General features: G+C 46.0%; 1 protein-coding gene across 1 annotated transcript in view; it reads left to right on the top strand.

The window, feature by feature from the left end:
- WNT3A (Wnt family member 3A) overlaps positions 1-20,199 on the top strand; it is a 90,383-nt gene extending 70,184 nt beyond the window's left edge. The window contains exons 3-4 of the mRNA XM_033011683.2: positions 13,534-13,799; positions 16,756-20,199. Of these exons, the coding sequence (XP_032867574.1) occupies positions 13,534-13,799; positions 16,756-17,235 (746 nt within the window). The 3' untranslated portion in view covers positions 17,236-20,199. The remainder of the gene's footprint in view (positions 1-13,533; positions 13,800-16,755) is intronic.
- The last annotated feature ends 1,902 nt before the right edge of the window (positions 20,200-22,101 follow it).

Below are 22,101 nucleotides of genomic sequence, written 5' to 3'. Positions count from 1 at the left end.
TTGCAAATTACACAAGAGCTTCAACTATAATCAGAACATCTGTCATCCAAAGCTTATCTGCTGACTTATAATTGCTTGTAAATCACCCAGTCTGTGTCCAGGGCTTTGCAATTTTCTTACTCCTCTCTGTCTAAATAGATCTGCAATCCCCATTGCTTTAGCAACTAGCTACATCCTCAAGTGCTTGGGATTAGAAAGCAGGGAGATAATGATTGCTCTCCATTTCACAGGTGGGCAACTGGGGCAGAGGCAGGGCAGATGAGCTGCTCGAAAGTCATGCTGTTTAAGACTGAGCCCCTTCTCCCTCAGGAACCACAGATCCAGCCTCCGAACCATGCTTTCTATTTATAAAAAGCTATTTATAAAAAGTGGCTTTTGTGCTTTGGGAGCTGCATAAAACTTTTCTGCCTCCTCAACTGGGTGAAACTGAAACCCACAGGAAAAAAAAAAAAAAAAAGGATTGCCGAAGCCTGCTGCAGGGGGATGAGCAGTTCCCTGAAGTTCCCCCAGCACCCAAAACCACCTCCCTTCTCCAAACTGAGCCTGTAAAGCAAAAACTTCTGCAAGCCGAAAAATTGCTTAATTGCCTCAAATTGATTCCATGGTTTTATTAAGATATTTTCCCAGCTCTATTATGGTTAATTATTTGTATTACAGTAGACTCTGAGGCCCCAAGCAGAGATCAGGGCCCCATTGTGCTAAATACTGTACAAGCACATAATAACAAAATCACTCCTTGCCCCAGATAACTTACAATTACGTGGAGAACTGCAGTGGAAACATACCACAGCTCGTGTGAACACCTTTTAGTAGGGGGAGACTAATGTGGATTTCGAAAGCAAAAAGGGTCCCTTGTAAGACCCTGGGCTGCTTTCATTGTGCAAGCTCCCCGCAGCCCCGCTCTCCTTGCTGAGCTCCAGTGGGAAAAAATTGAGGGAGAATATTGACGTGCAACCAACAGAGGAACCCCCCCAGCTTGCCCAAGGCTTCATGATGGGGAGGGGGGGAAATAGAGAAGAGGAAAAAAAAATGGGAAAAACAAAACAGGTTCCTGTTGCTGATTTTCCCTCCACCTTTCGTTTGTGCTTGGAAGCTCGGCTGCGGGAGGTTCATGAGGGAGCTTGTTTCCCCGGGGATTTCCAGCCTCATTTTGCAGACGCAAAGCTTTCCTCTGTTTAGGTAAATGTTAAGATGAGCGCCCGGCTTTCAGCTAGTCTTGTGGAAGCCCTGCACCCGCTGCCACTGCCTTCCTCTGCTTCCCAACCCGGGCTAGGAAGAGGAGCAAAAAAGCAAAAGGGGAACCCTACACTTCTCCTTCCCCCTCCTCCCACTCCACTCCACAGTAAAATCTCTGCGGCTGCATCTTGCCCGTGCGTGGGAGATCTTGCTTATCGAGGCGGTCAGCACTGGGGGAGCTTTTCCACACCTGCAAACGAGCGGGGAGAGTTTTGAGACCTTGAACCTTGCTGGAGGTGATGCTGAGGGCTGGGAGCATGGTAGGTTTTGGATGAACAGCCAGCTGTCGATTCAACCGAGGCTATTGCCTGTACCCCGGGTGCTGCTGAGCTCTGGGTGACCCTCTGGGGATGCTCAGGAGGTGTCTTGCAGAGAGACCACGCATCTCTGTATTGCCCACCTCCGTCCTGGTGCTTTTTCCTCTGTTGCAACCCAGGGTTGAGAGGATGTGAAAAGCAGCAAACTGTAGCCCAAAACCAGGGTAAAAATCCAATTGTTTCCAAACACTAAACTCAGGACTCAAGTGGAGCAGGAACTTCTGGAGACAACGCGGTGTCTCTGTGTGTCTGTGTGTGTGTGTGTCTGTGTGTAAAATGGCCTTGCAGAATCCCCCCAGCTTTAGCAGGGTTTTGAAAGAGATCTGGGTGGTGATTCAAAATCCAGGTTATGACCTGTGACCTTTGGATGAGAAATTGTTGCCATTTAGGATGTGTTAGGAGGTCCATCCTTTTCATCAAATGCGTGTTTCTTCTTGCTGCGGGAGGCAATCACACCGGTATATCATTAACTCGCAGAAAAGGAGGCTGTAAAAGAAGTTGATGGGGGACCTTAGCCCACACCCTGCTGGGGTCTGCTCAGAGCACAATATCCCAGCGACCATGAGATTAAGCTAAAGAGAAAAGTGAAAATGCTTTTCACGATTCACACGCCCTTTAGATTGTTTTATTAAACCATTTGAATAGGGATTTCCCTTTCGGCCGACAACGGGGCCCGGCCAATGCATAGTTCTAGGTTGCTATGACTTAGTTGGTGCTGGCTAATCACAAGTGAGGGCAAATTTCATATAAAATATCTTGGGCTATTGTCAACCTAATGCAGCGTGACAGTGCCAGCACAAAGGGGGATTCATTCACCCCAGCAGGTAATAAGGACGATTTGCCATACCAACCAGGCAGTCTCGAGGGGGGCTGTCAAATACGATCAGAGCAGCGAAATGGAGCCTCACATTCCTTTCTCAGGTGGGCGAAGGCGATCCTTTTGTTCAACCATGTTGCTTCTGATAACAGAATACAATTATATTATTTTTTTTTTTTCTTCCCTGTATCCTATTGACCAGCGGGGCTGTTTTGCATAGCAGTCTTTGGGGCTTGCTTTTTTTTTTTTTTTTTTTGAAGTCAGAAGGGACCCTGATGATCCTTTAACCTGGAAGGCGCCCTGGAGAATTTCAACCCAGTCTTTCCCTGCTCCTTTTCCGCCTTCCCCTTTCATTAAGGACTCGGTCCTGCCACAATGAGTGTGCTGTATCTCTGCTAATAACCCCCAATTGGCACACAGCTTCCTTTTGTCTAGAGCCTCTCAGGGCCATGGGGCCGTTGGGGAGACGAGGGGTCGGGGTAATTTGGGGCGGTTCGAAGGGCCAAGAGGACCATGCTGTTTCAGGACTCAAAACGGCGATGAAATATTCAGAAGAAGGCATTTATGGGATGGTGGGAGGGGGGAGATCAGACGCCAAGTGTTTCACACATGACCAAGCCAACAGAAAGACAGATAAAATGTGCTTGCATTAAGCAGGGTAGGTAGGGAGACATACATGGTAATGATTAGATCGACAGAGAGATAGGGCGATAGAGAGAGAGATAGAGGGATGTTTGCTTTGCAGGTATCAGACTTGGGTTACTGATACCAGACCATCCTGCTGATTTGCCTATCTTGGGGGTCTGGTTACCTGCGATCACCTGGGGTTATTTTGACAGTAGCTAATTAGTGAGAGCATTCCAGCCCTCGACCCACCCTCGGCTCACACGAGGGCTGGGAGGGCAGCAGGGAGCAATGGCCCTGCTCCTTGAGCCCTGCACGAGGCTCCCGGGCTGCTCTGGCGTCTGACAAGCTGGCTCTACCTGTTTCAGGTAGAGCATGAAAGGCTTGGAAGGGCGAGCACCACGCTGGGGGTTGCAGATCTGTTGTGCTGGGTGCGCTGATAACCATAAGCAACTAACAGGAAAACAAAACAAAACAAAACAAAACAAAACAAAACAAAACAAAAGCAACAAACAAACAAACAAAAAAAAAAAAAAAGAAAAAAGAAAAAAGAAGAAAAAAAAAAAAAAAAGAAGAAGAAAAACCCCATCGTTCAGATGTTTTAGGGGAACTTGGCCTTCAGGATTTTACAAACTGTGTTAATCCAACCTCCTTCAATCCAACTTTCCCTCTTATCTGTATCGCCTTCATGTTCCCTGGCAGGAACTGCCCATTTAATAATTTCCCTCCAATGATCTGAATCACAGCTAATCTGATCAAATGTCTTTTTAGGCCCTTTCATCTTCCCAGGGATGTGTTGACACTAGCATGCTGGTTCAGAGGAAACAAGAACTCAATCAGAACTTCGTTCAAAACACAGATGGGACCCAAACCTAACCTTTCCTTTAAGATATGCAAAAGTGTGGTTAGCTTCTTGTTATTATGCTTTGCATTTGCATAAGTCTTTGCATTTAGGGGCCTGATTTTTAAAAGGATAAAAAAGTCAAACAAACCCCGGAGCTGGATTTTGATGAGAAACAGTGAAGAATCAGCTGGGCATGGAGTTGACATGGCTCTCTGTGAAGAAGGGCATAGGCTGTGGCATCATGCAGAGCCCAGCACGGATCCATGGGGCAGCTCCTGGCTGGCATCGCTTGCTGCATGTGGGTAGTCCGAAGCTGCATTTCTCCCACCGCTCTTGCAGCCACTCCCACCCCATTTCACGGTTAGACCTGAAAGCCTTGATTACCTGCAGCCCCCAAGGACTGCTGTTTCTGCAAAGAGGGCTTCCCCAGACTTGGAGATTAACCGTCTTGGGAAATGCTGCTAAAGATTCAGGGACCAGAGACAAGCCAACACACCAGGCATTTGGGTTTCACTAGTGTATGGTTCCAAACCATTCAGGTCAGTCTGTAAATCTACACTGAGGCTGTAGTCTTAGAAACAGATCTTTGAGAAATGGACTGAGTGATTCTTCCTCATCCAAGGGATCCCAGGCAATCATTTAGGCTCCGCTCTTGTCCAAAGGATCCCAAGCTCTTCTGGACAAGATTTTATAGCTCTGGACATGTCTTCTCTGTGCAATGGAGATCTGCTCTGGAAAGTCCTGGGGCTACTTCCAAGACTTATAATAGCTATAAGTCCAGATGAGGTGTTGATAAGAAAGTAGCCATGTCCACACAGCTCAATACAGAGTTAGTTCAAGGTACTGAAGTTCTCATGGGAGGCCATATGGAAAAAGTGTGATCCAAGCATCACTCCTAGGGTAGTAAGGCATCATGCAGTACTGGGTGAAAAGTCCTCCCTTTTGCCCCTCTCCTCTAATATAACGCAGTCACCAGGCTCTGATCTTTCAAAAGCCTCCAGAGTCTTCTTAGAGTAACAACAAGGACCTCCTGACTGATGAATCTGTGACCGAGCAGAAAATGAGGGTCAGGGCACTTGGTCTCTTGATGTTTAGACTTGGAAGTGTCACCAAGTAAAGAAAATAAAGCTTTAAATAACCTCAGGATCTCTTCTTAAGGCTTCGACTTCGGAAAGTATTTTCCAATATACCCAGTACAAATACAGCACATGCTGTCGAATTTGTGAGAGTGCTCTGTGGAATGATTCACTCTCCCACCAGGAAGCCTGACTTGTCCCCTCCTTTTATAATCCTCATATTGAGTGCATCCAAGGCCACAGACTGCTCCTCTCTACCTTTCCCAATGGGTAGAAGGTGCATCTTTGAAAGCAAACCACAAGTGTGGTACATGGATCCTCTTTTAAGGGATAAGGAGGTAATTGAGGAGCCTTCGTTGACAGGCCAGGATATGCTGTTGCAGGAGACCAACATGTTGAGGTTAGTGAGGATGGGTCAGGGGATATATGAACACTGGAAACAGGGGGCTCTCCAGAGACAAGCTGAAAGAAGTTGGAGGTTGAGCTTATGTAAAACCCTTTCTGTTGGTTTATCTGAGATGGGATCCTCTATTGCTACAATCAAGAGGAATGTGGTGAAACTGAAGCTCACCTGCCTCCAAGGCTGCGAGAGCCAATATTTTGTTTCCAACGTTCCCAGTATTTTCCCCACGAGCAATGTCAGGCTCACAGCAGCCATGACACCTCTGTGATCCTCCTCCTCCTTCTCCTCCTCTATGATGGGAACACTTTTTCCCCTCCAGCGCTTGGGCACTGTCTCTGCACCACAGATGGATCTGTCAGCTGGCGTGTGCCAAGGGGTTCCCTGTTCTCTGTCTTCACCTGGTGCCGTGCCAATATTTAATAGTTCTGATTGGCAAACAATTTGCTTCTTTGTGATCATATAAAAAAACACAAGACCTTCTAACATTTTTTTTTCCCACATTCCCTCCTCCTTTCCCTGAGGAGAAATATGTCCTGTGCTCTGAGATGTGACCATTCTTTAGAACCATAAAATGACAGGATTGTTTGGGTTGGAAAGGACCCTTTAAAGGTCATCTAGTCCAACCCCCCTGCAATGAACAGGGACATCTTCAACTAGATCAGGTTGCTCACAGCCCCATCCAACTTGGCCTTGAATGCTTCTAGGGATGGGGCATCTACAACCTCCCTGGGCACCCTGTTCCAGTGTTTCACCACTCTCCCTGTAAAAAACATCTTCCTTACATCTGGTCTGAATCTGACATCTTTTAGTTTGAAACCATTACCCCTTGTTCTAGCGCAACAGGTCGTGCTAAAAATTCTATCCCCATTTTTCTTATTAGCTCCCTTTACTACAAAGAGCATCATAAGGTGGGGGCCATCACCCCCTTGTCCTGAACCATAGGTTGGGAAGTTTAGAAGAGGTCAGATGGTCTGAGGGACTGGAGTATCTTCTGCTGGTATCTGGGACAAGCAAGGCTGCATTCCTGCAGGTGGTCCTTGCTTATCCTGCCCACAGATTTCAGGGCCAGCAGGAAATGCCATTCAAGGTGGTATAAGCCAATAGTGATGCCTGCATAATTTTTTGCAGCTCCTGTGAGCTCTGACTCACAAGTCCTCTTGGTTTTCACTTATTCTATTCAGAAAGTAGTTGTGCCTGCGAGACTGTCAGTGTGACCCCAAAACTCACTTCTTCCGGGGGTCACCATCCACTTAACAACTGATGAGGCTTTGGGTCAAAGTGTCTCTGAGAGGTACTTGTCAGAGCTGAGGCTTTCCTCCAGCCTTGGCTTCAGTGTAGTTGCAAATGAGGAGCAGACACTGACTTTTACACCGTCAGTGCTTCAGCTTCTGCATCCATGGTGAGGAGCATTTGGTATTAATCTTTCTGGCATCCTTCTTTTTCATTCAAAGTGGTCCAACATGTGCTTTCATTCAAGCCCTTCTGGTTTAGCTTCCACCATGGAGGCGTTTATGGGTGACCCGCCCCACAAGGGAACAGCACAGGTCTCCTCCCATATCTAAGTAAGGTGGCTCTCTTGATGGATTCAAGGAGGAAACCAAATGTGCTGATAGCAGCTGGGTAGTCCTCTTTACACTACAGTCAAAAACAAAATTTACCTCACCTGAGTCAAAGATTGAGGTTCCAAAACTCTCAAAGCTCCTCACATCACAAATTTCTCACCATCTTCATCCACTGGATTACACTTTCCTGCCCTGTAATCCATGATGTCTAACCTGCAAGAAGAACCCCAACCACAGTAATCAGGGGAAACTGAGCTGTTAGGACAGGCCCTCAGTGTAAGAGGCAGAGCTATGCTGTCTCCAAATACCAGAATCACTAGTCTGCCCCCTGATTTATTTCCAGTTGCTTGGTTCTTGGGGTTTATTTAGATTTTTTTTTTTTTTTTTTTTTTTTAATCCAGAGTCAATGTAGTGTCAACTGTTGTGCAAATCCTAACATGACAGCTGTGGGTTTGTATCCCCTCAAGCCAAGGAGTGAATTGAAACCTTTTCTCACACTCCCTGGGTACATGCCCTACCACACAAATGTTGGAAAGACTTTACCTTCTGCCCCTCAGAGATGGGTGTCTGGGTGTCTGAAATAGCTGACACAACAAGTACATTTTTCTTGTCTTTTAGCTTTGAAAAACAAAGCTCAGAGAAAACAGCATGCCTCCTCCTTGCAGCCCTGCTATTATATTTTCTCCATTTCACCCTGCTCTGTCTCCCAAGAGCACTCAAGAAGTTCGCAGTGTCAGAAATTCAAGCCTTGCAACTGCATCATTTCAGTGTCTTTCCTAGTGTGGAATGGGGAGTAGGATCCTCTATTCAAGGGTAAACATGTTAATGATGTCTGAGAAGAGTGACTGAGATACGGGAACATTTTCATTCACTGTCATACATCTCCAGGAGAAATCTGGGACACTTCTATTCTTTTCCATGTTTTTTATATAGTATCCAGACCAAAAAGACATTAAGTCAGTGTTTCACTCCAAGGGATGTGTTTCAAAGAGGATAGTGACAAGGTCCTGGGCAGTAAAGGGCTGTTGGCAAACAAGGTTTGTTTGCACAGAGCAGAGTTAGTAGCTGTCCTGGAGACATCAAGGTCTTCTTTGCAAAGGAGGTTCCACACCTTCAGGAGGACAATCTAGAAAAGTGGCAAACTAAATGGAAAACCCTTAGAGCAGGGTCCATCTCTGCTGCTTATCTGTTGTCCAGCTGCTGAGGTCTGCTTCCTTCCTTGCAAGATGTACAGCCCAGAATGACCTCAAGAAAGATGTTTTCCTTCCTTCCTTCCTTCCTTCCTTCCTTCCTTCCTTCCTTCCTTCCTTCCTTCCTTCCTTCCTTCCTTCCTTCCTTCCTTCCTTCCTTCCTTCCTTCCTTCCTTCCTTCCTTCCTTCCTTCCTTCCTTCCTTCCTTCCTTCCTTCCTTCCTTCCTTCCTTCCTTCCTTCCTTCCTTCCTTCCTTCCTTCCTTCCTTCCTTCCTTCCTTCCTTCCTTCCTTCCTTCCTTCCTTCCTTCCTTCCTTCCTTCCTTCCTTCCTTCCTTCCTTCCTTCCTTCCTTCCTTCCTTCCTTCCTTCCTTCCTTCCTTCCTTCCTTCCTTCCTTCCTTCCTTCCTTCCTTCCTTCCTTCCTGCCTTCCTGCCTTCCTGCCTTCCTGCCTTCCTTCCTGCCTTCCTTCCTTCCTGCCTTCCTTCCTTCCTGCCTTCCTTCCTGCCTTCCTTCCTGCCTTCCTGCCTTCCTGCCTTCCTTCCTGCCTTCCTGCCTTCCTGCCTTCCTGCCTTCCTTCCTGCCTTCCTTCCTGCCTTCCTGCCTTTCTGCCTTCCTGCCTTCCTGCCTGCCTTCCTGCCTGCCTGCCTGCCTGCCTGCCTGCCTGCCTGCCTGCCTGCCTGCCTGCCTGCCTTCCTGCCTCCCCTCCTGCCTTCCTTCCTGCCTTCCTTTCTGCCTTCCTTCCTCCCTTCTTCCCTTCCTTCCTCCCTCCCTCAGGCTGCACAAATCTCACTGCTTTCTTTTAAAGAACATTAACAGTCAGTGGAAACAGCAGTGACCACTTTCTAAAATACCCCCTAGTTCTTCAAGCTGTGGTCCAGGACACAGGACTTGCAACTTCATCTCTCAACACATCTGAAGGTCAGCTGCATTTCCCTGTCCCAGGAACCTGCTGTTCACCAGGCCACTGTGCAGGGAGGGAGGAAAAATTTAGGCTGTCAAGAGTGGGGACAACAGGGCTCGGTACTATGGTACAAAGGTGGTAAAAGGGGACTGTAGCTTTTTCAGACCAAAATAAACCATTATGTTCATCCTTCTACATCACTGTAGTCCTTCCTCCCACATATCTATCAGGGATATCTACCTGACCTGGAGTTAATAATTTAGTCATCCAGAAAAAGATTCAGGGAAAATAAGTCACTGTCTGGACAGAAGAACACGAGAGATTTCATATATTTATGCAGTTATTCATTTGCCTTCCTCATCCCACAACGTGACGACCCTCTGTTCAGTTCCAACACCTACTGCCCACAATTCTGAAGATATCACTGAATTTACCACCACAGGTTCCTGAGGAGATAAGCAGGATTGTCTTCAGTTGTATGCATAAGGAAGAGGAAGCACAGACTGACTAACAGATTTGCCCAAAGTCGCATGAAAAAGCCCTGTGAAAGCAGGAAATCAAATCGTGCATCACCTCGTGATCAGGCCTGTGAATTTTCATACTGTTATGGCTCAGCCATGTGTTTTTGCATCCCAAGATGTTTCTGCTGCTGGGACAGGGTGGTCAGAGGTGTTCTGCACAGGACATTCAGGCTCTCAGCTTCATGGAACAGTCTCCTTAGGAAACAATTTCCAGAAGTGACCAATGACTTGGGGACCTCTGCATTAGGGGGAAGATACAAAGCATCCCTAAAGGCCCTCTGTAAGTCTCAGCACCTTTTCCACTGATGGCCAGCCCCCCCCAAAAGGGTCCAGAACAGGGTACCTTGAAGCACCAGCCATCCAAATCTCTAAGCCCTGCAGGGAAACTTGGGAGCAGGCAGGAATTAAACAAGCTGAAGCCAGAGCTTTGGTGACCTTGTGCTGCACTGAAAACAAAGTGGTTAAAATGCTCTTAAGTCAACATCCCCATGAGGTATTAGTCCCTATTAACCTTCTCTTACCAGATGACTTTCCAAAAGCTCTCTTCAAGTCACAACGAGCTGCTTGTCTCCTTGCTACCAGAACCACCCAGAGAGGAATGAGGCGACCTGACAAATATACTGCACTTTCCTGTTATCTTTGCTAAGTCTCTTGCATTTTTATATGGCACCTTAATAACCCCTCATTTCCATTACAAGTGCATGCTTTCCTTCTGCTTATCTGTATCTCTATACACTCCTTCTCCATTCCTGCAGCCACACCGCCTTCGGCTACAACTTGGGGAGCTCTTCAGAGCTCAGCAGGGTCAGGTCTGCTTAGTAATTGGAGGACAGTCCTATAACTTAGGAGGTGGCAGGACGTGATTCACGCGATGGCGCTCTTCCATCTGCGTCAATATTGAACTCGGTGCCTTAAGTTAGGGGTAGGAGATGTAAACCCAGTGCCCTAATTTCGTGGAGTCATTAAGAGATCGGCTGCAACTTTCTCAAGAGACAAACTCCTAACCTCAGTGCCCTGGGGCCAGATCTCAGGTTCTTTGCTCTGACTGCCTACATTCCCCAGGTAGTTATGATCAGATACAATGCTATTTGCTTCCTGTTGTGTGCTGTTAAGTGGTGGCTGCACTCCACCCCAGGGGTGGCTGCATTTCAAAAGCAGGGGAGTGATTACAGCGTATACAGGCTGTAAAAGGCATTGGGCTCTTTCTGGAAAGAGGAGAGCTGGGTATAATCAGTGCTTCTTAAGGCAAATCCTATCAATACCCTCCTGGAGCTGTAGGCTTTCAGTAAGGGCTAGCAACAGTGGAGAGTTTAGGTAACGGACCTGGGATTTAGGATTGGGGATCTACAACCAGAGCTACTGTAACTCCTTGTTCAGCTGCGACCAGGTCCTGACAAATGCAAAAAATTCTGCAGACCCTCTGGCTGCGTTGCCTGAAGCTCCCTGGGGTTTGGTGAGCTCTGCACCTGTACGCACAGAGAAACACCTCTGTTCTGAGCTAAGGACTCCTTCTGAAGCCCAGATGGGATTCATGACCTGTGATCTTCTAAGCCAAGGTCAGTCCTCTCATACCCGTGCGAGAGGTTTTCTGCACAAACACCATGGCTGTAGATGTTTTCTTTTCAGCCCCAGCACAACAAGGCACAGGGGCTCTCTATGGCATTTGCAAACATAAATTCAGCACCTACAACACCTGCCTCAATAGCCAAAGGCCTGGATCAGGTCTCTCCTCCTGAGCGGAGGAAGGGGTGGTTCCCAAGAGATGAGAGCTAACATACCCAAGCAATGTGCCCATTACAGCTGTCAGACAGAACGGGGAAGAAGAAGAAAAGAAGAAGAAGAAGAATTATCATCTTCCTCTCCTGTCCATGGCATAGCAGTGTATCAAATTAGGCTACAATGGGGGCAAGTGGAAGATGTCTCAGCTATTCTCTAGTCAGGCACTATAATTTCTACCTCCCTTCCAGAGGGTAATGGCATTCATGCACCAGCTTATCTGACTTGCTTCTGTGAGGTCCTGTCATCTGTGTCCTTGGAGACATCACACAAAACTTCTCAACTAGGTTTGGTTTCTGGATCGCACCTGGGATTAGGCAAGTGTAAGATGCCAAGTTCCCAGTCCTGTTAGAACTGAACTCATCTGTTTAGGCTCAGAAGATGAGCTTTCACACAGCTCAGAAACTACATGGTCACCATTTTCAGGAAGTTGGGATCCTCCAGGCTGGGCTGATGCTGAACAAGGGTTTTTCAAAATCACATTGTGGAACTGAGGGTTCCTGCATTTTCCTTTTTGGTTCTAGCCCCCAGTGACTTACTAACCTCACGATGCGCATTGACAACATGTTCCAGGCCATTGCTCATAACTTTGGCTTGTAAGTTCATGCACATTATTTGATTTGCATATTGTTGTATTTGGTTGTCTTCCCAAAGTGAAGTGGTGCTGCACAAGTTCTTGCTTAAGCCTTCAATCCAGCTGGGACTGCTCTGCAAGCATGCAGCTTTGATTTCTCCCCAAGAACATGTTGGCTTTTTCGCTTGGCATATTAAACTCTCTTCACATTAGTAAAGCCTGGAAGCATCTAGAAGGTAAGGATTAAGCCAAAATGCCCAGGGAAAGCTCAGATCAGCAAAATATGGTGCAGAAAATGTTTGAGTGGTTTTGAGTAGGCAACTTGTCAGCTGATGCAAAGCTCAGGAGAAGCTGGTGAAGCTGCATCAACTGAAAACCTGGCCTTCCACCTTTATGGGTCCACTCATATTTCAACACAGTCCTAGCCTAATCATTTGAAAGATGTCAGAGACAACATGCTTTCTTGGCTAACTGGTCTATAGGCATAAGGTGAGCTCATGTGGGGAGTGGTATAGGAGATTAGGGCAGGCCAGTTATCAGAATCACTGGGTCGTCTTAGAATTGCCTCAGGGGTTTGAGAATAGCCCTGTTCATTATAAAAATACAATTTTTCTGAAGCCAAAAAGCATTGCAGTGATGTTTTCTGAGGTGTGGTGTAGAACTCCAGGGTCATTTCTAGTGAGTGAAGAAACATAATGAGACCGAAACCAGGAGGGAGGAATAAAAACTGATAATTTGGTATATTCTCAATTTGCAAAGCAGTTTGAAATGTTTGTTTTTCATTTTGGCACACTGTAGAAAAAGCACTGATATCCTGGAAAGCCAGGATAATGCTGAGCTGCCCTTCCCCACCGAGCTCCAGCTGGGATGAAAGGCTGTGAAGGAAGGTCTCCACAGAGACTAAGGCTCCTCAGTTCCCAACCATGACATCTTTTGGCTCACCCCACCCACCATCTTAAGACAATGGGCAGAAAAAGAAAGCTCATTTCCAGTCCCCTTGGCAGGGGCTTTAGTTAGGAAAGTGAGCAAAACTTTTAATAGATGCAAGATGCCATATTATATTGAACACTGTCTCTAAGTGAGCTAGACAGCCTAGGAAAAAGGTGGCCTCAGGGTGGAGGGTGGGGACAATGTTTAGTTTACATAGTGAGGACTGGGGAGTATCTGGCCATCCTGGCATTTTCCTACCTTCCGGCCATCAGGGAGGTGCTTTACCTGGTGCTAGTCCCACCACTAAGGGTAGAGGTTGTCATTAAATGTAGACCTGCATTTTCCCTATTATGGGAGCATAGCCCAAATTCTGTGCATCTGAAGCCAAGACTGCAGCTCGGGGTATGGCTATGTGGTGCATTGCCTGAAAAGTACCATACAGTATATTCTATATGTCCCCTGAAACTCAGGTTTGCACTGCTTTTTGCTTTGCCATGATCCTGTCCTAAGACCTTAGGATGACCTTAGTCAAAACTTCTTGGATGACCTCAGTGGCTTTGAATCAAGCCTGGTCCTGTCTACACGCGAGCTTATTTCATAGTATAAGAAAATGTCTTTGGAGTAGGTCCAAGCTGGACCACAGGAAAGAGGAGAGTTTCCTGGCCTTCTGCCATGCCCTTGAGAGAAGGTGTTCACAAGGCTGATCAAATCCATGTGTGGTCCCTTCACTGGCCACTATTCATTGATTTCTCTCTTTCACAGCTACCAGAGAATCAGCCTTTGTCCATGCCATTGCCTCTGCTGGAGTGGCTTTTGCGGTGACCAGATCCTGCGCCGAGGGCTCGGCCACCATCTGCGGCTGTGACACCCGCCACAAAGGCTCTCCTGGGGAAGGCTGGAAATGGGGGGGCTGCAGCGAGGATGTGGAGTTTGGGAGCATGGTGTCTCGGGAGTTTGCGGATGCCCGAGAGAACAGACCAGACGCTCGGTCAGCCATGAACAGGCACAACAACGAAGCTGGAAGGACCGTAAGGACATTTAGTTTCACCTGTCTCAGTCTCCCTTTAATCTTTTCTTACCTTCCATAATGAACAGTGGGAAGGAACTGAGGGGAATAACCAAACATAAATCTGGGCAGTTTTACATGATAAAACAATGATACCTGCCCTGTGATAGTTCTTGTCAGGGAGGTGATCAATGTACCTGATCTATGATAGCTGTAAGTAAATTCACCCACCCAGATGTAAATGTCCATCTTGGAGTCAGTTGTCCAGACACCTTTTATAGAGAATGGGTCGAGCAGAGAGTTCTGGGATGGGATTTCATCCCAGCTTGAAGGAGACGTTTGAAATAGCTCAGTTAATGATGCCCTGACTGTGCCTGTTCTCCTCCATTGACTGTAGAAAGGTGAGATGTACAGCCAGAGATGTCTGTACTGTAGACATTTGAAGTTAAGAGAGATGGACCATGGTTTGTGGGGGTGGGATTCAGCTGCTTAAGAAAATGCATTTTAGTATAAACTGAAATATTCTGATGTAGCCAGCCTGTCCTTGGGCTGCTACTGGGAAAGACTGTGTGTCTCCTGCAGGTCCTCTGCCATCCTTGGGACTGATGCCTTAGACACCCTTTGAGTTCACAAATGGCATTAGACACATGTATTTAGGCAACTGAGTCCTAGTTTGAGTGCAACGGTCCATTCCTCTGAGATCATCACTCTGCTCTGTAGGCTTGAGGATGAGGAAGGACAGGAGAGCATTTCCCACCACCCCTCTTCTCAACACTGTTCTATTTCCCAAGGAATATTTAAAGAAAATAAGAGGGAATGTGGCTCCTGATTAAACTTGGACCATGCCTCAGAGCCAGCTAATGTGTTTTCACTTCAAACAGCCATGGAGCAAAATGTATAAGGGAACAGAAAGCACAGAATCTTGCCCTCATCACAGTGACTGCCTCGTACACAGTAGCTCTTTTCTGCAAGGTAGAACAATCTTATGAAGATGACATTCTCCTTTTCATCTCAAGAATAGCCTATAAACACCAGAAGAATGTAATCTATGGAAAATAATCTGAGAAACAGAACCACAAAGCTCTTGCTAATGTTGCAGCTTCTCTGAGATAACTGCTTTTTTTCTCATGTAGTAAACGAGCTAGCTTATCCCTCAGTGGAATAAAGATACCCCACTGTAATCAGAAGAGGTTAATATGGTCTTGTTCCCTCATCAGAAGGCCTTACACATGTCTAGGAGGACATAGGACTGTGCAGTGAGCTATAGCACACCACAGTTGTGCTGTGCTAGGAAACAACTGTCCTCAGGTAGGCTAGGACTTTGGTGTCAACTCCTCCCGTGGACACCATCACTCCCCAGTGGAGTTATCCCACCTCATACCACAGGAGAGCTGGTCTGAAATAGGGGACGCACCTTCAAAATGAAACACCACCAGGAACAAAAATTGTCTTCAATATAGATGGCTACAAGCAATAATGTGGCTTCCTCCATCACTGGCCCAAATTATCCCAGGTACCCTAAGGTATCGTGCATCGCTCGTGGCAGTTGCTGGGATAAATAATGATACTAATAGGACTGTGGAGAAGGTGGGTAGAGTGGAAAGGAGTGATCTGCCTTAAAGTGAGATTCCTTGGAAAAAGTGAGCTTTGAACAAACAAATCCCTTTGATTACAGGCCTGCAGAGGTCTTTTTACCGTAAGTCTTGTTACTTGACACTGAGTTATTTTCAGGTGTTTTGCAGATGTCAAAGATTAGAGAGCAGATGTCACACCGTTGTCTGAAATTCTCCTGTTTTATAAAGTACTAGTGGTTCCTATTCTCACCATGCCAGCACTCATGGGGTAGCTCTTCCAGGCCTCCATACTGAAGTGTTTCCAGATAAAGATAAGCCATGGGCAATGTTTCATACTAGTTCCCATATGAACTCAAACCCTACCACTATGCCAGAAGCTTTGATTAAGTTCGGCATGATTATATGAACCAAACATTTTGCGGTTCTCTCTGATTGCTAATTACAACCTCCTTTGTGGCCGGTGATACTCTGTAAATAACACAGGAAAGCACCTGGTGAACACCAAGGTGCTGATTCATGGCAAATCTTTTGGACTCGGGCTGGCACTAGTCTGTTCATGTACCCGGAAATTTGCTGATCAGTCTGAAAAAGCAGATTATCAAGTAAGTTGCATAAGGCCGTCTCCCACCTCAGAGTACTAGAGGGCAACACCTCTAGAAACCTTTAGAGTAATTTCATAAGAGGTAAAAGCAAATAGCAAACTTGTAGGATCAATAATCGCCTTTCCATTTATTCTAGGACAGTGTTTTAAGTTGGAGTCTGAGCCTTTCAAAATCAAAAGTTGGGCTCCTACTTTTTTCCTTTGAAATGGTTTTAGAAGAATCATAAACCTGACTTAAAAATAAAAATACATTACTTTTCAGGTTTCTGAACATAGCCACAGCAAGGCTAGAACCTTGTTTGCTTGAGTAAACATGAAACGTGTAAAAGATGGAATTCTGTGCTAGATGTCCAGGATGTTTCATATTTCTTTAATTTCCAGTGGAATAGCTGTGTATTAGGTTTGTGTGTCTTCCACTTTTCTGCTTAGATGTGTCTGACTTGTGTCCTTGGGTGACAGTACTGCAGTATTCATGCATGAACATTGATAAAACAAGTTAGTACGCACAGAAATCTCTTCAGTCCTTAGTGAAAGCACTTGCTAGATGCTTAAAGTTGTGGTAGGAATCAGAGACAGTCACTGAAAACGATAAAGTTTCAAAGGTTTTGTCTGCCTTATGCCCAACATCTGTGCAGGGTGTTGACTGGAGGATAAGGTTTATTTTTGTTCACCAGTGTGTAAATATATCTGTGAAAACACTGCAATTCTTTAGGAAATCCTGGCTAAATAGCAGAATGAAATATGTGTTTTGATTATAGGCTAATGTCTTCCTCCTTCTTTGCCTTTCCTCTCCTCTTTTTCAGTCTATTATTGAACTCATGCATCTCAAGTGCAAATGTCACGGCCTCTCAGGCAGCTGCGAAGTGAAGACCTGCTGGTGGTCTCAGCCAGACTTCAGGGTCATCGGTGACTACCTCAAGGACAAGTATGATAGCGCTTCTGAAATGGTAGTGGAAAAACATCGAGAATCCCGTGGCTGGGTCGAGACCCTCAGGCCCAAATACAACTTCTTCAAGGCTCCAACTGAGAAGGACCTGGTTTACTACGAGAACTCACCAAACTTTTGTGAGCCCAACCCTGAGACAGGTTCCTTTGGGACCCGTGACAGGATCTGTAATGTCACTTCCCATGGGATTGATGGTTGCGACCTTTTGTGCTGCGGCCGTGGGCACAACACGAGGACTGAGAAACGGAAAGAGAAGTGCCACTGTATCTTCCACTGGTGCTGCTATGTCCGCTGCCAGGAGTGCATACGAGTCTACGATGTCCACACGTGCAAATAAAGCAGGCAAAACCCTTCACTGGGCTCCTAGTGGAGAAATGGATTTGAGCCTACTTCCTCTGAGGTTTCAGACACGAGAGAAGTCTACTTTTTTGATATTAAAAGAATAAAAACTTTTTAAAAGGCTAAAACTGGTTGGATAGAATAGGTCTAATGACTTCTGAGCTATCCCGAGGTACATCTGGCAGTCACACAAGTTATGCCCCACCAATGCCTCCTGTAGGAGAGAGTGGGTTTTCAACCAGCCAACAACACAGCGCTGGAAAGAAGAGCATTAGCAAAAGCATGGATTTGCTCTGCTCTCACCCACCTGAAGTGACTCGTGTGATTAAGTGTCCTTTGAAAGACTTGCATCTTCCCAAGTATCTCCTTTTCCCTCAGCCAGGCAGAGGCTGTGTTGGACAGCAGCACTAAGCTTTCTGAGATCTATCTACATACCCAAACGGCCAGACTCTGTGTATAATATGAGCAACAACAACAGCAGCAGAAGAAATTAAAGCAGATAAATGAATAATTTTTTTAAAAAAATAATGCAAATACTCCTTTGCTTTTGCCCTGGAACCAGAGAAGTCTACAAATACATAATTGAGCTGTAGAGTGGGCAGGCTCTTCGTATGAACTTTTTAGTGTAGTTGCTTCTGCCACATTTGATATAGGATTCAGCGACACCTGTAGAGAGAGAGGGAGGGAGAAGGAGAGGGAGAGAAAGAGAGAGAACTGCTGATGGTTTCCTGCAAATTCCCTGTTGGCACACAGGTGATGTGCACAGTATGGAAAAGTTCAGTGCCTGATATATGAAGTGAAGAGGACTTGGTGTGTGCATTGAGGAGGAGACAGTCCCACGAACAGAGATGTTGCTCCAGCTGTGGCCCATTATGTGGCTCAGCCAATGAATCCTCCTTGGAAACATGCAGTGCAGTGAGTCTCCTGAGGCTGGACACTTGCTACTGGGCATAGGACATCCAGCTCCTCAGCATCCCAGCTTGTTCCTGTAGAGGAGGAAAGGGAAAGTGTTTACCCCTCCCATCTCGTTAGAGAATGCCATCACCAACAGCGGAAAGTGCACTTAGTCCATCCGCCCTCTGCCCCTCATGCAGGCTTCCCCCTGGGCACTTAGCAAAAGCCTTAGACCACACGTCTGTCAGGATCGTGACTCTGAAGGACTGCTTGTCACCCATTAATTTACATGATGGTGAACCAACACACCACCATCACCCCCCACAAGCTGGAACAATTTCAGACTCAAGCCAAATTTTGTTCCACACCTAATTTCTACAGCCATTCCCATCTCTAAAAGTGGCACAGATTAGAATACACAAAACCCAGACTCTGAACTAGCCCAGAGTTTGAGCAAGTTCGGACACAGAGCCAAATCCCAACTTTGCAGAGCTGGCCCATCTCTGCTGTTCACCTCTGACGTCCTGTCTTTGCATGCTGCTCGACTTCTGATTTCAGATCAGGATTTCCAGTTTACACAAACAGCTCTCACCTCCTCTGTGAGCACCAGGGCTTCCTTCAGCCACATGGGTATCAGGCATGAATCTCAGCCCATCACCTCAGTATTTACAGCACTGTAACTCTGCTCGAATTATTCCTGGTTGATACTGGTATAAATGAGTGATGAATCAAGCACAGAGTAGTAGCCTGTTTAGCCTCAGATGCACTTGTCCTGTGTCTTATTTGCCTTACCCATACCTTTGGGTTCCTATCTTGGGAAAAAAAAACAATGGATTGGTATTTTTTCTTCCTCTTCAGTACAGGCAAGGAAATGGGGCATGATCTAAGTCCCAGTGACCCATAAAAAGGTAATGTAATCACGGCTGCTGGCTAATTCATACCTGGATGTCTATGTAGAGAGATCAGAGTGCTCTTCTCTCCCTGCATGTCAGTTTATTCCCGGGAACCAAAGGAGGGAGTACGCACAAGAGGCAGGGAACAAACAGAGCTTAATCCCATCAGAGAGAAAACAGGAGAAAATGATGCCTCCAAGGGTTGACTCTGAGTCATGGCATCTCCTGGGACTACTCCTAGGCTGGTACAGTTTATGCATCAGCCGTTTGTCTCGGGGCTGTACCCAAGGGCACAAGCAAGTTTTGCTTATTGATGGATGCACTTCTATCAATGCTCTGCAAAAAAATCTGCAATGAAATGGGAGCAGAGGCGCAGAACGGAGAGAAGGAGAGAGGAAGAGATCATGAGAGACAAAGAAAAAAGTGGGGAGAAAACCAATGGATCATATCTGTACAAGTAAACTTTGCACCCAATGTATGGTCACACACCAACTGGTAGGAAGCAATAGATCACTAAAAACTGAGAGAAAGATGGACCAATTAATGGATGCATGACTGATTTTTGTAATACAGTCTGTGAGAAAAGGAAAATCTGAGCATTATGGAAAATAAATAAGGAAGCCACTGTGGGGGGAAATTGCCACAAGAACCAATATTCAAATAAAAGCTGTCAAGAAAGCAAACGCTGAAGAAACCCACGTATGTGGTGGAAGACATTGATGAATTGGAAAAGATGGGTCAAGGGACAATATGTCTGATCTACTTAATACGATGCAGTGCTAGCAGTCACAGCAAGAGATGTTAGACACCTCCCATGAGGTAATTCTGTCAGTCATCGGTACCCTGACAACAAAGATGCAAATCATTGCAGCTCACAGACCCTGTCAATCCACTGACTTCAGCAGGGTCACACCCATGATTAATTTTACCCTAATATTTTTAAGCAAGGTGGTTTCAAACTCCTTCTTCTATACCATACCAGTGAAGAAATGGGTTGAAGGATTTGGCTTCCATGCACGGGAGCTGGACTCTGACCCCAGCCCATCCACAGCATGCTAACATCCACCATTTCTGCTTTTGAACCAGAACCAAGCCCAACATCACTAGCAGGTGAAGCTCTTTGGGAAAGCATGAAGGGGAGGGGGGCGAGGGGGGACGAACCCAAACTAGGCATTTGCTGAGCAATTACCTCTTAAGGTGAACAGATTTTGACTGCATCAGTGGAACTTAGTTCATCTGGCCATGTCATCTAGTCTAAGCTCTTTATCTAGTTTTCTGCTAGGATCAGTGGCAAGATACAAACAGGTCCAGAAGGTGATTCATTATAGCCTAGGATGGTATCTAAGCTATGTTTGGTAAATTGCCTTCTGAGTGTACCTCTGTCTTTCCTCTGACTTTAGCTGATGAGCTCACACTAGATGACGAGATCTCAGGTGGGTACAGTCTGATGATGTGAAGTCCACCAGGAGTCAAGGAGGTTAAGTTGCAATCAGCTGAGATGAGCTGGAAGTGTAGTTCTTCATTCAAATCTGGGGTCAGACTTGACACATCTCAGTGGTTAGGGACTTCCACCCCATTCCAGGGATTTTAACAAAGCCTATGCATACTTCTTTGGGTTTATTAAGTAATTAGTCATCCACTGTGATGATATAATGTAAGGGATTTAGCAGCTTCTACTAAAGTCAATAAAAAACGTCTCCGTGAATTCTATTAATCACCTCAAGTGTCTCTGAGGGTCCTAGTCCTGGGTCTGACTCTGCCCACACATGAGGAGGGAAGAGAGAGAGCCTGCTAGGGGTCTGGGAGCCTTCTGAGTGCTAGACCTGCATCTAACCCCATGACTTCAGAGAAGAGACTTGAGCCATCGCTTCCTAACACACATGAATTCAGGAAATGTCTTCAGAAAACTAAGGTATCACTTCACTGCCTACACTAGATGTCTCAAGTCAGGGTTGCCACTGTACTAGTCAGAAAGATTGAGTCAGTGATGAGTGAGGTGCCATACCTCTTATACATCACCACGCCTCCACTGGGCATCAGTTAGGAGATGGTCTAAATACAACCCAGAGCCTTATTCTGCCTCAGATTCTCCCATTCTGTGAAAACAGTAGGGCCTTCCTTACAGAGGGGACTTAGGGTTTTACTCAATAATATAAATATCCGGTGACATTTTAGGTGCCCTACAATATCCTCTTGGCATCCAGCCGTTGCTTCAATGACATGGGACTCCCACAAGTCTTAAACCTGGGAAGATATGTCAGAGACTGTGCGGTGTCCAAAATGACATGAGATGCTTGTGTGTAGACAGTTGAATTGTGCACTTTTCTGGAAATAGTTTTCTGTCAAAACTTCCCCTCCACCTCAGTTGAGCTGGGAAATGCACCAGTCTATAGTCAAAAGGAAAAGATCATTCATTTCCCACAAATGGGAGTTGGCCAACTCAACCTCCATGACCCATGGTGCCCTTCCTTTCAGTCTTCACTTCTGATGAGGTTTGTCCTTAGATGGTTTGTATCAGGGATATGTCTGGAAGTACCAGGGAAAAGCGAGAAGATATCATCCAACCAAGAAACACAGATGTAAAAAATAAAAATAAAAAGGGAACATAATTCCACCCTCTTACATGCTGCTATCCAACCTTTCCTTTAGATGAACAGATGGGTTTGATGGGCCCCATCAGTTCCACATCCAGCCTCATTAAAGACAGTGGAGTTACCTGCGAGGGGTGAATTTGGCCTCATCTCTTTTCTTTCTATGAAAGAAATGGAAAGTTTAGGAGTTTTTTTCTTGTTTTGGTTTAGTTTTAGAATTTGGGGGCTTCTCTTTCTCAGAGAAAAAACAAACATGGGGAGGGACAAGCATGACATTTTCTATTACTTGACCCCTGATGTATCTCTTTTGGCTAAGTGTCATGCTCAGCACTGACAGTCTTCTCCAAAGCATTTTAAAGTCTCCAGAATTGTTTCCGCTCCTTATGAGGGGCTCCATGTGCAGAACTAAAGCAGCCAGGATTTAATCCTGAGAGAGGACTTCAAAGACAACCACACCACAAAATTCAATATGGTACAGAAATCTCT

Source organism: Tyto alba, unplaced genomic scaffold (genome assembly GCF_018691265.1).
Source record: "Tyto alba isolate M040663 unplaced genomic scaffold, T.alba_DEE_v4.0 Super-Scaffold_38, whole genome shotgun sequence".
Lineage (NCBI taxonomy): Eukaryota > Metazoa > Chordata > Aves > Strigiformes > Tytonidae > Tyto > Tyto alba.
The sequence above is the reverse complement of the archived record's forward strand: the minus strand, read 5'-3'. Positions and strand labels throughout refer to the sequence as shown.